The sequence below is a fragment of the Elephas maximus genome, chromosome 1 (genome assembly GCF_024166365.1).
Source record: "Elephas maximus indicus isolate mEleMax1 chromosome 1, mEleMax1 primary haplotype, whole genome shotgun sequence".
In the NCBI taxonomy this organism is placed as follows: Eukaryota; Metazoa; Chordata; class Mammalia; order Proboscidea; family Elephantidae; genus Elephas; species Elephas maximus.
Window position 1 is genome coordinate 233,321,292 of NC_064819.1, and position 18,719 is coordinate 233,340,010.

At 43.0% G+C, this 18,719-nt stretch overlaps 1 protein-coding gene across 5 annotated transcripts in view; it reads right to left on the bottom strand.

Moving 5' to 3' along the window:
- PRKN (parkin RBR E3 ubiquitin protein ligase) overlaps positions 1–18,719 on the bottom strand; it is a 1,645,966-nt gene that overhangs the window by 62,371 nt on the left and 1,564,876 nt on the right. For all 5 annotated transcript variants that reach the window (XR_007512454.1, XR_007512451.1, XM_049852588.1 and 2 more), the window contains exon 10: positions 6,470–6,553. Coding sequence is in view for 3 of the 5 variants with exons in the window: in XM_049852588.1 (XP_049708545.1) it covers positions 6,470–6,553 (84 nt within the window). In the remaining 2 variants the exon portion in view is untranslated. The remainder of the gene's footprint in view (positions 1–6,469; positions 6,554–18,719) is intronic.

Sequence of the window (18,719 nt, forward strand, 5' to 3'; positions counted from 1 at the left end):
ATGGCCAGGAACCAGCAGAAACTGGAAGATACAAGGAAGGACCTTCCCCTAGAGCCTTCAGAGGGAGCATGGCCCTGCTGACACCTTGATTTTGGATTTCTAGCTTCCAGAACTGGGAGACAATAAATTTCTGTGGTTTTAAGCTCAGTGTATGGATCTTTGTTAGGGCAGCCCTGGGAAACTCAGACAAGTTGTTTACTGTGTGAATTTTATCTTCTCTCACCATTCAAAAGATTATTGAGACAAAAGCCAACCCTACAGCTACCACCCATTGTCATAGAGTCCTTGCCCACCTTCACAGTGAGGAGATGTGAGAGTCCTTATTCATTCAACAAGCATTTATTCAGTGCCTACTATGGGCTAGGCACTGGGAGATACAAAGATGAAACAGATAGAAACCCTGCACTGAAAAAGCTCAGAATTCTCCTTGGATCATCAGGCGGACACTTGAGGCTCTGCTGGCATCTCCTGCCTGGAGGGGCGATGAGAGGGTGGAGGGGGTTAGAGGCTGGCGAGATGGACACAAGGGGAGAGAGCGGAGGGAGAGAGCGGGCTGTCTCATTAGGGGGAGAGTAACTGGGAGTGTGTAGCAAGGTGTATATGGGTTTTTGTGTGAGAGACTGCCTTGATTTGTAAACTTTCACTTAAAGCACAATAAAAATTATTAAAAAAAAAGCTCAGAATCTTAGCGAAGACACAGGGAAGCAATATTTCTGTGTGATGAATGTATAACAGAAATATGTACAGTGTTCTGAAAGCTTTGATGAAGCACTGACTAATTCCCATGGTGGTGTGGGCAGATGGCATATAGAGGAAGTGACGTATGAGTTGAGTCTTGAAAGTTGATGTCTCAGGCTGGGTTCTCTAGCGAAGTAAAAGCTCTATATACACACACATACACACACACATATAAGGCTCATGTAGTTGTGTGGGCAGATGGCATATAGAGGAAGTGACGTATGAGTTGAGTCTTGAAAGTTGATGTCTCAGGCTGGGTTCTCTAGCGAAGTAAAAGCTCTATATACACACACATACACACACACATAAGGCTCATGTAGTTGTAGAGGCTGGAAGATCCCAAATTCATGGGTCAGGGTGGAGGTTTCTCCCAACTCATATAGCTGCAGAATCTGGCAAACCCAAAATATAGACCTCAGTGACTGATGAATCCTTAGATTAGCAGGCAACCTGCTAGTTTAAGTCCCAAGAACCGGAGGTCAGAAGAAAGGAACCAGCTGCAGGGTCTAAACCAAGCAAAAGCCCCTGAGCCTTGCCAGAAAGTCCACCTATATTGGATGCAGGCCACACTCACAAGGAAACTCCCTTTCCACTGATTGACTACTCACAGCAGATCCCATCACGGAGGTGATCTCATTATATCAGATCTCATCATGGAGGGGATCACATCATTGTATGACTGCCAAACTACACCATAACTGCCAAACCACTGAGAACCATGGCCCAGCCATCCATGCTGACACACAACCTTAACCATCACAGTCGAGTAGGAGCTTGGCAGGCAGAGACGGGCACATTCCTCTCAGACTCTGTAGTTTTATTGATCAGGGAGAGCAGTTGCTGTTCCCAAACGACTGATCGGGTACAGCCACTGAAAATGGTTTCCTTTGTGGCTTTGGACAGGGCCATTAAAGATCTGGAAGTCTGTGTTTGCCCTCTCGTTAAATGGAGGGAGAAACATCAACTACTTAGAACCACTGGGAGAACGAATCAATTTCTGTGGTTTGCAAGAGCAAGTGTTTACTTATTAGAAAGCCTCCAGAGAGAACACGTGGAAGGAAATGGAACATGGGGATGAGAACAAACGGGCAAGAGCAAGTGGAAGCAAATGGATTTGGGCCCTGATCAGCCCGTGATGGATCGATCTTCTGCCACTGATTTCCCAAACACCCTGCAGTTTCGACCTAAAGCTTGTTCAATATTTTAAAACTGATTTAAAACCAATTTTTGAATTTGCTTTTAAAAAAACGATTGCATTAATCAAAAAATGCATTAAGTTTTAAGTCCAATAGCCTAATTGATGGGAAGAGCTGATGGGCCCCAGGAGGGACAGGCCTGCCTGGCTGGATCACGTAACATCAAAGAACACAAACCGCTCAGCTTTATGAAGGAGGACTCTGAAGAGCAGTCACAATGGCTAAAAGAAGAAATCTTACAGGTGAATTGAATTGAACAGAAAATGTGAAGGGGCTAATGAGTGCATTTTAAGTATCAGAAGAATTCAGACATGTTGTTGCTAGTATTAATTGCTGTCACATAGATTCTAACTCTGAGGACATGCCTGAAGTCTTCTGTTCCAAGGGGATGCAATGAGCCCTGTGTTGGTAGCTGTATAGAGCACTTTCCTTTCAAACATTTTAGGTCAATGAAGTTACAGAGGTCATCCACCTGGAGACCGCAGCCATCGAGAGGAATGTGGAAAACAGAAAATAGCCTGGTTCGATTAAAGTAAAAACCTCCACTACCAAGTGGAATTAGGTCTTTTAGTTTGATGAAATCCCTTGTTTGTTGTATCCCTTTCTATGTTCAAGAGTATGAGAACTGTCATGGTTCAGTGGTAGAATTCTTGCCTTCCTTGCAGGAGATTTGAGTTCAACTCTTGGCCAGTTCACCCCATTCGCAGCCACCATCTGTCTGTCGGTGGAGGCTTGCATCTACTATGACGCTGAACAGAGTTTTAGGGGAGCTTTCAAGCTAAGACAGACTAGAAAGAAAGGCCAGGTGATCTACTCCCCAAAATCAGCCAATAAAATTCCTATGGGTCACAACGGTCTGCTCTGCAATGGATCATGGGGATTGTACAGGACTGGGCGACATTTTGTTCTGTTGTGTATGGGGTCACCATGAGTTGAGGCCGACTTGATGGCAGCTAACAACAGAAACATGTTCAAGAGTGGCTATGGTTGAAACAAGAAAATTTTGGAAACTGGGTGAATTACCCCAGTGAGTATGTGCTGGTTGTTCTGTATTGTTTTCTCTTCTCTACTCAGAACCTGAAAGGCTGACTCTCATGGGCTATGTCCCTAGGGTCCTTTGTAGCTGGCTTTCAGTTGGGTTTGGCCAATGGGAAGCATTAACAAGAGATCAAAGGGTGGAAGGAAGAAGTTAAGATGTCCGTCCTTGCTTTTTCTGCTTTGGGCCCGTTTCTGACAATAGCTGGACCCCCCACCTCCTGTCCTGGCCCCAGAGTTTCACCACTGGGTCATGTAACACCCTTTCCTCCTTTTGTCCTTTCAGGCCCATGGCAGTCCTGGCTTCCCACTGTTGCTAGACACATCGTATTTTGTTCCTGTAACCTTACTCATACCTCTGTAGGTCATCTCTTTCCTTAAAATCTCTTCATGTGTCCATTGGAGTTGGATTCTCTTTCCTATGGGACCCTGACTGAATCAGAGACTTAGGAAAAAATGGCAGGAAAAAACCAAGTGTTGTCTTCTGTTCTCAGGCAGCAGCTGACCAGCAGGCTCTTTTAGTTTGGTTGGTTTAGTTTGCTTTGTTTTCAAATAAGAAGAATACGGGGCTGGCCCTGTGATCATGAGCCGGAGGCAGGGAGAAGACTGGTTTCAGGGAGGTCTAGCTGTAGGGCCACTACCTTCTGAATTCTTTCTTGGGTAACCCTGGCCTGAACTGTACTATCCCTCCTTGGAATTCCTATCACACAGATTGTTTGCACAGCCCTCGTGGCATTTAATAAAGCAAGGCAAACTCCGTGAGAGCAGGGACTATGTCTTGCTCTTTTTCCCCAGAGCCTAGAATGATGCCTAACCTCTTTAAGCATTTAATACATCTTGTTGAAGGAATGAAATAGTGTCTTTTTCTTTATAGACAACACCATTACTCAACAAACATCTATTGAATAACTGTGCACCAGATACTGTCTTGGGCCTGAGGGTTTAGGGATGAATGGAACACAGTCTAGTTCAAGAGATTCTTGCCCTGTACCCTTGCACATATGGTCTCCTCTGCTAAAATGTTCCTTATCATCAGAGCCTGTTGTTCTCTTGACAAACTCTGTCTTTAAGAATAAACTCAATATCACCTTCTCCAGGGAATATGACTTCTCCAGGGAAGCTTCACACAAAGTTGCATTTGCTATACTTAGTTGTTTATTTATTGTGCTTTAAGTGAAAGTTTACAATTCAAGTCAGCCTCTCATACAAAGATTTATATACACCTTGCTATGTACTCCTAGTTGCTCTTCCCCTAATGAGACAGCACACTCCTCCTCTTCACCTTGTATTCCCCGTGTCCATTCAGCCAGCTCCTGTCCCCCTCTGCCGTCTCATATTGCCTCCAGATGGGAGGTGCCCACAGAGTCTCAGATGTCTACTTGAGTTAAGAAGCTCATTTCTCACCGGTATCACTTTGTGTCTTATGGTCCAGTCCAATCCCTGTTTGAAGAGTTGGCTTTGGGAATGGTTCTGAACTTGGGCTAACAGAGGGTCCAGGGACCGTGACCTCCAGGATCACCTCTAGTCTCAGTCAGACCATTAAGTGTGGTCTTTTTATGAGAATTTGAGGTCTGCGTCCCACTGTTCTCCTGCTCCGTCGGGGATTCTCTGTTGTGTTCCCTGTCAGGGCAAACGTTGGTGGTTGCATTTGCTAAACTTTGGCTTAGCATGTTACTGTAATTATTTATTTTCCTGTGAGTCTCCCCTCTGAGCCACTGAAGGAAAATTTATTTATCTGAATTTTTCCAGAGATTCTAGCAGGGTGCCTGGTCTATACAAATATACGATTATTATCTGCTAATTGATGCTGTTTGCAGACATATTCAGATGAACAGGCGGCTTTAATCATCTAAGTTTAAGGTCATCTTTAACTTCCCTTCTCCCATTTTCCTGTGTTGAACACTAAGGTCTTAATGCCCCCTTTTTTTTTTTTTTTTAATTTGAACTACCTTAATCTTTCATACCAAGACTAGTTGGTATGAATGAAGCGTGAATGGGATTATTGGGATGGTCAGGCATCTCAGAACTTTTAGACTAAGTGATATTCTTCTTCACCTTCCTGCTTACTGTTTTCAGATAAATAGATGTCGGAGTATCACTTCTTGGAAACCTTTGTCCATGTCTGGGATTTCTAAGGCAAATAACCTTAAGGGCACATGGGTGGAAATTGCTGGAAGAACCTCATTTCCCAGAGCCTCAGGTTCTTCTGGGGCTACAGTGATTCTGAGGCAGCCTCTCAAGAACTGTGAGCCTTCCTATGAACACCTCTGAAAGCAAAGTCAATACAAAGAGCACTTGCTTTCTCTGCTACGGAAATCACAATTCAGTCTTCAATCTCCCAAAGTACTTATGGCCAACATTGTAAAAGCCAAAGAAAAACCAAAAAACCAAACCCACTGCCATCGAGTCAATTCCAACTCATAGCGACCCTAACGACAGAGTAGAACTGCCCCATAGGGTTTCCAAGGAGAGCATGGTGGATTCGAACTGCTGACCTTTTGGTTAGCAGCCATAGCTCTTAGCCATTACGCCACCAGGGTTTCCAAAAGCCAAAGAGAAGGCCTGAATTCACTGGTTGTATTTGCTTAGTTGTGCTACTGTTGAGTAAACACCTCCACAGAATGCCTTATGGAGACACAACTGCTTTATGTTCTGATCTGAGAGCATTAGATCTTTGAAATTCTCTACTGTAAATTAAGATGTTCTGCAACTTCTGTGTCTGTTTACTAGGTTCCTATCAATAAAATGACTAAAGGATTTATCTGGGTAGATTTGGTATTTAAATCCTTGTTAACATCTATATCAGTAGAAAAATAATGAGCAAATTCATCAACTGTGCTGAAGTTTTTATTCATTTCCCCTAAGGTTTGGTTCATCATCATTAATAAAGAGAAGAAAATATATTTGCATTTCCCTAAGCCTTAAATAGCGCATCAGAGGAAGGCTTAGTAAACCTGCTCCTTCCCTAATCAAGACTGAAAGACAATTTAGCACAGTTCCTGATAGTGCTAAAAGACAGTGGTATCTTTGCTTCAGACACTACTTCTATGCATGTCATTCAAGGAGATCTTTTTTTTTTTTTTGGCCAAAGATTCTAAACAACAGCAGTTAAAACAAAACAAAACAACCAGAACCAAAAGTGGAGTTTGTGATTCCTCTGTCTTAGAGATTGTGGAATTGTTTTATCTCCCTTCCAAAGAGTCCTTTCATGCGTGCTATTGTTGTACACCCCTATCCCCCATACCCCTAGGGAAAATTCCATCATGGAAGAGCCAACAGCCACCAAACAGCTGTTGGGAAGGCTGTAGTCCCAGGTCTGCCCTGAGGTGGGGATGGTTCTGGGTGAAGAACTAGAATGGTGGAGAAGCCAGAGTCCCATTCACTGTCTTCAGGATACCAGTCTGGTGTTGGTTTCCTGTTGGTGACCTCCAAGACACAGCTCTACTCCCTCCCTCATGCCCTGAGGGGGAAATTGAGGAATTGAGTGGGGTACCCTTTACCTGAGTAATCATTCCTGAGGCTTCAGACTGGGCACTGCATTCACCTTCGTGGTAGACCTCTTTACAGTCCCGACAGAACACAAGCTGCAAAAGAAGACACGTTTGTTAAGGAGGAGCTTGCTGGTTGCAGGAGACCCTGGGGGGTGCAAACAGTTAACATGTTTGACTACTTATCAAAGGCTGGAGGGTTGAGTCCACCCAGAGGAACCTTGGAAGAAAGGCCCGGTGATCTACTTCTGAAAAATGAGCCATTGAAAACCCTGTGGACCACAGTTCTGACACACATGGGGTGTCATGAGTCAGGGTCAACTCGGTGGCAACTGGTTTTGCTGGTTACATTCAACCGTAACGTGTTTTTCTTCCTTTTCCAAACTCATCACATTCATTCCTCTGACTTGCATGATAGTTTCTATGTCAAAAGTCCTTTTTGCAAAGAGAAATGAAGTGATATTTTGATGGGACTGTTCACTCCTTTTTTTAAATTTATTGTGCTTTAAGTGAAAGTTTACAGTTCAAGTCAGTCTCTCATACAAAAACTTATATATACACCTTACTGTATACTCGTAGCAGCTCTCCCCCTAATGAGACAGCACACTCTTCCTCTCCACCCTGTATTCCCTGTGTCCATTCATCCAGCTCCTGCCCCCCTCTACCCTCTCATCCCGCTTCCAGACAAGAGTTACCCACACAGTCTAATGTGTCGACTTGAGCCAAGAAGCTCACTCCTCACCAGTATCATTTTCTGTTTTATAGTCCAGTCCAATCCCAGTCTGAAGAGTTGGCTTCGGGATGGTTCCAGTCCTGGGCTAACAAAGGGTCTGGGACCATGACCTCTGGAATCCCTCTAGTCTCAGTCAGACCATTAAGTCTGGTCTTTTCATGAGAATTTAAGATCTGCATCCCACTGTTCTCCTGCTCAATCAGGGATTTAAGACTGTTCACTCTTGACTATGGAATGTTTCAAGCACTGTGTGAGGTAGCGGGGTTACAAAGATGCATGTGTCACATTTTCTTAAGACATTTCCAGTTTAGTGGAAGAGACAGTTGTGCAAATAAGTACCTGCAGTGAAGTGTCACTGTTGTTAGAATAGGAGGAAAACAACTTTATTCAAGAACGTCATATCTAATACTTGGTTACATACATGGGGGATTGAAGGATCTAGGTTAAAGGACTTATTTCCGTATTGAAGCCTCTTATGGGGAAGAGAGAGGGGCTGACACGGAGTCTTCTCACACGGGTGACAACTGCCGTCCACACTTCATCTTACAAAGAAGGAGGCTGAAAAAGCAAGAGCTAGCTGGGCTTGGTCAAGGTCTGTCTGTCTTAGTAAGGTGTTTGGGACAATGAGGCCCCCCAGAAAGTACTTCCAATTTCCATGGTCACCAACCACAGTCTGGAGGCTGCTGTGGTGGCCAACTGTGAGACCTTGGGGATGCCAGTTTTGTTTCTGTGCCTTAGTTTCCTCCCCTGAAAAAGCAGAATGATAATCATGATGATCTCATATGGCCATTGTGAGGATTAGGTGGGATAATACTGAGTGGATAGGACCATGCCTAGTATACAATATGTTCTAAAGTTTGAGGAGATGCCAGCCAGGGATGATTTTTTCCCTACAGTGTTTCATAGCTGGGTAAGCAGTTTCTTCACTAGAAAGCCAGTCTCCTCCATATACATTTCATTAACTAGTCAGGGCAACATCTCTCACAGCAGAAACTGTGTTCAGAGAAGACGTCCTGGCAGAGACAATAGCAAGTCCATGAGTGTGGTGTGTGGGTGATTGTGATGGTTTTAGAACACAGACCCAAAATTATTGGATATTGGTCCCATTGAGTGGGGGGCTCTATGTCCCTTCCCTTTATATCTAGATGCTGTGACTGCTTACCCCATAGAACATGATGGAAGAGATTGAATGCTGCTTTCCACACCCAGGCCTTAACAGACTAGCAGCTTCCATTTCCTGTCTCTTAGGAAGTTTTGCGGAGAAGGGGAGTTGGCGGCGGGGGGAACACTAAGTCATCTGCTATGCTGAGAGAGATACAAAGCTCTCCCTTGTTTCCCCTATGTTACCTTCAGTAAAGTCTGTATTCCTTAAAAAAAAAAAAAAGGCAGTGCACACCCACGTAGCAAGAGTGAGGCCTCCAAACTCCTTCACTGGGAACTATACTCAGCATCTCAGCATGAAGCCGCCATAGCTAGGCTGCTGGGGCTCCCATCATCACCACCACCACCTCTCAGCCTCCCAGTGTACTCGCGGTCTTCCCGATTCTGGTAAATGAAACTACACTGTAGCACATTATTTCTACTTTATATAGGCTGTGTATTTATCGTATCATTCCTGCTTTTACTCTCTGTTAGTATTACTTTAGGCTTTATGTGTTATTTGCTATGATTTCATAGGTTCTTTTTTGGGTCTGAGAACTCTCAACGATTTTTCCCATGTAATTAATTCCTTCTTCCCTTTATGCCATTGCAGCTTATGAAAGGTTTTGTAGGAATGCTCTACTTTTGGATAGCGGGGGAAACCTGTACATATATTAATTTGAACCACAATCCTATGAAAAAAAAAAGAGGTAGTTACTATTCTCCCCATTATACAGATGAGGAAACTGAGATTCCAAGAGGTGTAGGAAATTGCCCAAGGTCACGCAGCTGTAAGCGAGTGATGGATCTAGGCAGTCTGGGGCTCAAGCCAATTTTTTTTTTAGCCACAAAGTTATACAGGTTCAGCTTCTGGGAAAATGATACCAACTCCAGGAGGTCACCCTGTCAAGCTCATGCTGACCTGATGCTCTGAGTAGGGATTACCAAGAGAAGGAACGAGTTAATTTCTGACTTCAGAAGGTTTGAAAAGCAAAAATATTTTAAGTCATGACTGGAGGTCCTTGAGAGTGGACGGAGCCATCACTGGAGCCCTGAAGCCCAGCTGCCACACCATGAGGAAGCCCAACAGCTCATGAAGAGGCCCTGGCCAACAGCCCTGGCTGAGCTGTCAGTGGACAGCCAGCACTAGCTTGCTAGTCATGTGAATAAGGCACCCATCAGAAGTGGACCCTCCAACTCCCAGAAGAGCAGTCCTTGTTACAGAGACCCTACCTGTTACAGAGACAAGCAAGCTGTCCTCACAGAGCCCTGTCCAAACTGCAGGTTTGTGGGCAAATGCAAAACAGAAACAGAAAAGAGATTGCTGTTATTTAAGTCACTAAGTTTTGGGTTGTTTCTTACACAGCGATAGGTAACTGATACAACAATGGCTCTGAACGTCTATAAGACTTAAGAGGTTTCCTGCAGGAATTTCCAGTGAGAACTACTCTGATTAGTGTTCTAGACCATAAACCAGGAGTTTAAGCTAGTTTTGCTTCAGTTGGTTTTGAACTGAAAAGCAAAAATAAAAAACAAAAAAAATCCAAAAATGTTGCTGTCAAGTCAATTCCGACTCATAGCGACAGAGTAGAACTGCCCCATAGGATTTCCAAGGAGTGGCTGGTAGATTCAAACCACTGAACCTTTGGTTGGAAGCCAAGCTCTTAACCACTGATGCTTCCCTTCCTCAAAAAGAGCAGCCTGCACAGCATAAGATTTCGTTCACGTTCTCTTCGCCACATGAACAGATTGCTCCTTCTCTATGTCCAATTTGCATTTGAAAATTACTGTAATTTCAGGACCTAACAAACAAAAAGGAAGGGATTCTATAAGGAAACCACCTCTTCTACAGAGGCAGGGAGTCCCTGGGAGGTGCAAACAGTTAATGTGCTTGGCTGCTAACCAAAGGTTGGACGTTTGAGTCCACCCAGAGGAGCCTTGCAAGAAAGGCCTGTCACTTGGATAATGCTATGTATTCTTGTGTCTCCTCTCCACCCAGCCCTATTTGGTAGATCACCATCTTCCACTTGTAGAGAGCATTCCCAGACTTTATCTCTTCATCTCTGAAGAGTACTGTCTCCAAAACAAAACAAAGGTTCAGGTGGGCAAAGCATGTGTCATGATGTCTGCAGTGTGATGAATTACTTAGTATGGCGTTTCTCGCCATGGTCTTATAACTCCCACCCAGGTGATTGGGTGGGGCTGTGTAAATAAGATAATTGGGGCCTGCCAAGGGGATTGGTCAGTTTTTCCTTAAAAGAGAACCAATTCCAGAGCAGAAGGAAAAGCCCACCTTTGTCAAGGAAGGTGAGACCGGCAGGAGAGACCAGCAGGAGACCGAGTAGCGGGCTTCCCAGTCCACAGAGTGAGAAAGCTGAGCATCTCTGGGTAGAGACTGAGGGCCAGGGAGAAGCCTACGGCTGACCCATGAATTTGGGACTTGCCAGCCTCTACAACCCAGTGAGCCATTTCGTTTATATGGTTTGTGAGTTCTGGGAGACTTTGTAGGGAATTAGGGAACCCAAAGACAGGAGAGAGAGTACTGAGGGGAAGGGGAGTAGTTGATGTTAGAGATGGCAGAGTGGGACAGCAGCTTGGAAAAGGTAGACATTTGGGAAATCTTTAATGCCTGCCTCATAGGAACCAGCTTTGTGATGATCCTTATGAAAGAAATTATTTGTTTCATGTCCTTACACAAACACCAACACCAGAATGTTTCAGTGCATACGACAAATTCATTTTCTCTAAAGTGAAATCCAATCTAATGAGCAGTGAATAAATTGGGTCCTAGGGCTTTCTCCATTTTTTTTTTTTTCTAATGTATCTGCTAATCTCAGGGCTTGCTGCAGACCCACCACTCTGCTCTTCTGAGTGAAAAAAACGTGGACCGTGAGGTTTAATCATTGAGAAGAACTTGATGTGTGATTTCATCCTATTCTTCCTGTGGAGGCAAGGCTGCTCTCCGCTGTGATGGGGACACTCTTCACATCTTATTAGCTATTGGATGAGATATAAAATCAGTTTCATGGTGGAGGAACACCCTGGAGGTTGATCAGTTTGTCAGAATAAATAGGCCTTTCCTGACACAAATACATTACATTCCCTTTCACACCGGTGCTACAAAGGATGGGCTACAAAGAAATAACAGAAAAGAAAAGAGCACACAAAACTGAAAGCCTCCCCATTTCAGTGTGGCAAAAGCCAGGCAAAAGCTGTGGGAATATGTCGCTGATGATTTCACATCCGTACACTTCCGGTATTGCTTCTATCCAGAGAGTATAATTTAAATTCATATCATGCAGTGGGTTTTTACCAGTAAAGTAATACAAATCTGTCGCATACAAAATGGAGAAATATCTGGAAGGTCTAATTTGATCTCTAAAATGGTCAGGTTTTTAACTACATTACCCAGAACTCAAGACTCTCAACCAGGTGCTTGTACAAATGCTTAGGTTCCCAAATTTTGCACCCAGGCACCCTGGGGTGCCTCAACAAACTCACAAGGATGCTGTGGGCTGTTTTAACATGTTAAGGAAAACTCAGTGATATTTGACATCTGTTGGACTGTGTGTGAGTTACTAACCCATAGGGTTTCCAAGGAGCGGCTGGTGGATTTGAATTGCTGTCCTTTTGGTTAGCAGCCAAGCTTTTAACCACTGCGCCACCAGGGGTCTGACTCAAGGTAGTTCACAGTATTAATGTAGATTGTGCTCCTTTCCTTTTAAAGGCTTTGAAAACCTAGGTTTTTGGAGGTTACTGTGATAAAAAAACAAGTACCACGTGAAAATCAATTTGGAACAGGAAACGCAGTTATTTAAGAACAAATAAAGGTATATTTTTCTTTCAATTTATGTTCACTGTATTTTTCTGCAAATGACACACTTATTCTAAGTCTGTTCGCCAGTTGAAAACCCTCCCCCATGGAGTATTTTCGTAAATGTGACATACCAATTTTTTTTTTACATGTGTAAAAATACAGTAGTATTTTTTCAAATGATGACTGAGTTGTTAAGATATTGGTTCTTATTAATATTTAGTAACAGAACTATTAGGCATTTCTTTCAGCCTAGAAAGGCCATGAAAAAATTACTGAGCCACCCACTAAGGGCATGGTGGAGCCCTGGTGGCGCAGTGGTTGAGGCTACGGCTGCTAACCAAGAGGGTATCCTTTCTTGAGCTGGATCTGAGAAATGCCATCTTTTCTGTATGGTTTTAAAAAAGATTTTAAGAAAAAGCCCACTTAAAACTATAAAAGTTATACATACATACTTATGGAATACATTATACACACTTATTGTTAAAAAAAAAAAAATTTTTTTTTTTTTTTTATTGTTAGGTGCGGTCGAGTCGATTCTCATTCATAGTGACCCTATGTGCAACAGAACGAAACAATGCCCAGTCCTGCACCATCTTCACAATTGTTGCTGTGTTTGAGCCCGTTGTTGCAGCCCTTGTGTCAATCCATGTTCTTGAGGGTCTTCCTCTTTTTCACTGACCCTCTACCAAGCATGATGTCTTTCTCCAGGACTGATCCCTCCTAATAATCTGTCCAAAGCATGTGAGATGTAGTCTTGCCATCCTTGCTTCTAAGGAGCATTCTGGTTGTAATTGTTCCAAAACAGACTTGTTAGTTCTTTTGGCAGTCCATGGTATGTTCAATATTTTTTATCAACACCACAATTCAAATGCATCAACTCTTCTTTGGTCTTCCTTATTCATCATCCATCTTTCACACGCGTATGAGGTGATTGAAAACACCATGGCTTCGGTCAGGCATACCTTAGTCCTCAGAGTGACACCTTTGCTTCTGAACACTTTAAAGAGGTCTTTTGCAGCAGATTTGCCCAATGCAATGCATCATTTGATTTCTTGACTGCTGCTTCCATCGGTGTTGATTGTAGATATGAGCAAGATGAAATCCTCGACAACTTCAGTCTTTTCTCCGTTTATCATGATGTCCAGTTGTAAGGATTTTTGTTTCTTTATGTTGACATGTAATCCGTACTGAAGGAGTGGTCTTTGATCTTTATCAGTAAATGGTTCAAGTCCTCTTTACTTTCAGCAAGCAAGGTTGTGTCATCTGTATAACTCAGGTTGTTAATGAGTCTTCCTCCAATCTCGATGCCGAATTTCTCTTCACACAGTCCAGCTTCTCAGATTATTTGCTGAGTATACAGATTGAATAGGTATGGTGAAAGGATACAACCCTGATGCACACCTTTCCTCATGAGCACAGTTAAGTGTTCTGGAATTCCCATTCTTCACAATGTTATCCATAATTTGTTATGATCCACTCAGTCAAATGAGTAAAGATCTTTCTGGTATTCTCTACTTTTAGCCAGGATCCATCTGACATCAGCAGTGATATCCCTTGTTCCACGTCTTCTTCTGAATCCAGCTTGAATTTCTGGCAGCTCCCTGTTGATACAGTACTGTAGCCACTTTTGAATGATCTTCAGGAAAATTTTATTTGCCTTGATATTAATGATATTGTTTGATAATTTCAGCATTTGGTCGACTCTACTTTGAGGAGGCAGCTCTTCCCCAGCCGTATTTTGAATGTCTTCCAACCTGGGGGCTCATCTTCTGGCACTGTATCAGGCAATGTTCCACCATTATTCATAAGGTTTTCACTGGCTAATTCTTTTTAGAAGTTGACCGCCTGGTCTTTCTTCCTAGTCTGTCTTAGTCTGGAAGCTCAGCTGAAACCTGTCAGCCGAACACCGGTGGCATAGCTCCCAGCATCACAGCAACACACAAGGCCTCACAGTGCAACAAACTGACAGATGCATGGGGGTATACATACTTATAATGTAAAAATTACATACACTTATTCTATAGATTCTCTAAAAACTCTATCACCTTATTAGATGTGATCAAAAAGCATAGACAGACTGTATTATCTCAGCTCCTGTGATGGTCAGTTTTATGTGTTGACTTTGTGAGGCTGTTTAAAAATCAAACAAACAAAAAACCTGTAGCTGTTGTGTTGATTCTGACTCCTGGTGACCCTAGAGGGTGGAGTGGAACTGCCCCATAGGGTTTCTAAGGAGCACTTGGTGGATTCAAACTGCAGACCTTTTGGTTAGCAGCTGTATGCCACCAGGGTTTCCTGTGAGGCTGTAGTCCCCAGTTATTTAATCAAACACTCATCTAGGCATGAACGTGAAGGTATTTTGTTGATGTGATTGAAGTCCATAATCAGGTTACTGAAGTTAGGGAGACGATCCTAGATAACCTGGGTGGGCCTGATGCAATCAGCTGAAAGGTTTTAAGAGCAGAACTGAAGCTTCCTTGAAGAGGTTCTGTCTGTGGACAGCAGCTTCCGTTGTGCCTGAGACTTCCAGCCCTTCCTGATGGCCTGCCCTACAGATTTTGAACTTGCCTGGCCAGCCCCCATAATCATGTAGCCAGTTCATTGCAGTAAATCTGTTAATATGTATCTCCTGTTTTTGTGTGGAAACCCTGGCGGCATAGTGGTTAAAGTGCTACAGCTGCTAACCAAGAGGTCGGCAGTTCGAATCCGCCAGGCGCTCCTTGGAAACTCTATGGGGCAGTTCTACTCTGTCCTATAGGGTCGCTATGAGTCAGAATCGACTCGATGGCAGTGGGTTTGGTTTGGGTTGTTGTGTGCTGTAGAGTTGAACCTGACTCACAGCAACCCTACAGGACAAAGCTCACAGCAACCCTACAGGACAAAGCAGAACCGCCCCGTAGGGTTCCCTAGGCCGCAGTCTTTACAGGAGCAGATCGCCAGGTCTTTCTCCCATGTAGTCACTGGGAGGTTTGAACCGTTGACCTTTTGGTTAGCAGCCCAGTGCTTAACCATTGCACCACTAGGGCTCCTTCTGTATCTCCTACTGCTCTGTTTCTCTGGTGGAATCCTGACTGATATAGTTCCTACAGAAAAAATTTTTCTAGGTCAATTTATTCCCTGGCCCTTTCTAAAAGGATGGATGTAAAAAACAACTATTTGAACTTTCTATGTTATTTGCAAAATTGCAGTTCAAGACTCTTTCCATGTGTTTTTAATCTCAAGGACCCACAGGATAAAGACCTCCTAGAATTTAATGCCACTAAAAAAGTTCTTCGACCCCCATAGTGTGATTGTTTCCTCTTATTTGACAACAAACTTGGTAACTCAGTACATTTTTTTCTTTGGGTTAGCTGCCTCAGAGATTAATGACAAACTCCTCCCTTCTTTGTGGTAACAGTAATTAGCTCACCCTAAATGCCTAAGACAAGGTATAGAAGTTTGAAATACTGTTTAACAAAGACAATAAGACAAGTGTTTTTTTTCCTACTAAGTAATAGTCAAACTATTCTTAACTTTCAAGTCATATTTTTGTCTTGCAATCAATACCTGTTGAGTATATACCTCTCATATGAGTAAAATCTTGAACCTGGACAACATATAAAGAATACTCAGTAGCTGTCGAGTTGACTCTGATTCATGGTGACCCCACGTGTGTCAGAGTAAAACTGTGCTCCATGGGTTTTCAATGGCTGATTTTTAGGAAGTAGATCACCAACCAGGCTTTTCTTCCAAGATACTTCTGAGTGGACTCGAACCTCCAACCTTCTGGCTCACAGCTGAGCACGTTAACTATTAGCACCACTCAGGGATTTCTTATTAAAAAAATAGTATATTACAAAACATAGAATCAGGTAGTAAGTATTTATATTTTAAAAAGTTCAAATGTAGTTTAGTTCTTAAAAGTGTTGCCTCTAAAGTCAGAAAGACCTGGAGATAGAAGGCCTTTCTGATCATTTTTCTGTGTGATCTTAACATCTCTTTGTTTTTTTTTTTTGTACCTGTAAGGAAGGAATAATACTGTTTGGTGGATTAACAAGACAAAATAAAATAGAATATTTAATAGTTTCTGGCTCACTGTAAACACAATAAACAGGTTTTTATCATAAGGTTGCAATGCTTTACAAACAATAAAATTCCATATAAAAGTAAGGTGATAGTGAAGGGCCCTGTTAATTAATTCCCAGGATACTGATAACAACTACTGTTACGTGTGAATTCTGGAGAAACCAAGTAGCTCCTAGGAGATGCCAAGCTTCTAAAAGTCCCCTAGCAACGAGATGGCTGCACAGAAAGGGATGTTGGTCTCGCCTTGCTCTCTACCTTCAGAGGTATCACCGCTTTCGGTCCCCTTGGAGAACTAGGGCCACCCAGCTCTGTGACCTGCCTGTGATATTCATCATTCAATATGATGTCAGTAGTCACTGGATTGATGCTTAAGTTTGATTTCCCACCAGTCCACATACACCCCTAATGGCCACATTCTAAAGGAGATGCATGGGTATTTTCCCTTTGGAGGCATGAAAAGGAATCAAGCGAACAGCTTCCAATGTGATCAGGACATCCCAGTGGCTGCTGATCAATACAGTTGAGAGCTAGTCGGTCCCTACAAGTAATGACCCTTAAAATAAGGTTTGATCCTTCAAGCTGAATGATCTCTAGGAAAGCCAGAATCTCTTTGTGTCTGCTTTCTGTCATGACAGCTTCTATTAGGAAAACAATTCATGATGTGCCTTTTATATTTTTCTTTCACAGCTCTGAAGTCCTGTGTTGAAAGAACAGCTGAGAATCAAATACCATCTTAGGACCCCTTACTATAGTCAAGGGAAACATCAAAAGAATGAAGCCCGCATTTGTACTTCTTTGGGGATAGATGGAACGGTTTTCTCTTAGGTATACGACTTCCCAGAAGATGGCAGCAGTGATATATGAGATCCAGCCTCTGCACGCTACAAATAGTGTATCAGAAGAGTAAGGCTCCCCATGGGGTGACTAGCCACTGATATATGCAAAACTCATCTGACCAGACGGAGCCACAGAACAGAAATGGTGTTAGATTATCATGCACTAAAGCACAATTTTGAAAAGAAGAAAGTGGGGTTGTTTCCTTTCAAGTACCTTAAAATCACAGGATCTCATGGTGGGAAGTACTCTTAAACTGTGCCATGTTCTAAATGCAAACAGACTAAATAAAGGCAATCTTTACGCACCCTCTGCCAATGGCTGAAAAGAAATCATTTTGGAAGCTGAACGTAGCTCAGTAGCTGACTCTCTTTGTATTTTTCAAATTCTACACTAATTGTCAAGTGTGGTTAAACACTGTCAGCAGGACTCCCATCAAACATTGTGACATCTATCACCCTGCACACCTCAGATGACTTTTATTTTGGGTGGCACAAACAGTTAAGCGCTTGACTACTAGCCAAGAGGTTGGTGGTTCGAACCCACCAAGAAACACCTTGGGAGACGGGCCTGTTGATCTGCTCCCAAAGGTCACGGCCTTGAAAACCCTATGGAGCACAGTTCTGCTCTGCACACATGGGGTCGCCGTGAGCTGGAATTGACTTGACAGCAACTAACAACAGCAACAACTGTGAAAAGGCCCTGGTTTAATTTCCATTCATGGGGCTCTTAAAAGAGCTCTGAAAAATCCCTTTTCAAGCACCATTATCTCATCAAGTCCCTCTATGTGCTATGCAGTCTTTCAGCTTGTGCAGGTCTTCATTTATATACCCCACCCCCCGTGCGCATGATCAAGAGAAGAACTCTATTAATATCTGTCTCGGAACCAGGGGACCTATCAGAGAAGATGAGGTCACACAAGGAAGACACACGTCCCCTCAGCTTTCTTTGAACAGGGTTGGCCTTGGAGCCTCATATTAAGAACAGGGTTGGCCTTGGAGCCTCATATTAAGAAAAATTAAAAACCAAACCCGTTACCGTCTGGTCAATGACGATGCACAGCGACTCTGTAGGGCAGAGTAGAATTGCTCCATTGGGTTTCCAAGGAGTGCCTGGTGGATTCAAACTGCTGACCTTTTGTTTAGCAGCCAATGTGCCACATATTAAGAGAGGTGCTTAATAAATGCTTTAGATGGCGCGGGTGGTGCTGCCGCTGATGGTACCGCTGGGAATTCAACGATCCAGCCCATAGCAAAGGAGAAAGACATTTAAACTTATTTCCTCCTTCAAAACACTCATGGTTTTTATAAACCTAAAAATACGTCTATTGGCCATTTAGATTCCTTTTTAACAGTTTTACTGAAATATAACCCACAAAGTCATGGGTTTCTAAAAATTGTTCATTTGCCTTGAGCATTGTACTCTTTTAAGAACTATCTACAGGTGGTCCCCGACTTACGACAAACCACACTTAACAACCGTTTTTTTTTTTCTGTGCATCTTCTAGTTAAGTCATATACACTACATACAATGTTGCAGTCTGTGGTTTGCTGATATTGTCATTCTCAGATGTTCACTTATAGATGTTCCATGTTATGATTTGTAAAGGTTGATAATGAAGGCATTAATACTGAAAACTAAGAAAAAAATCAGGTGTTCGACTTATGTTGGAA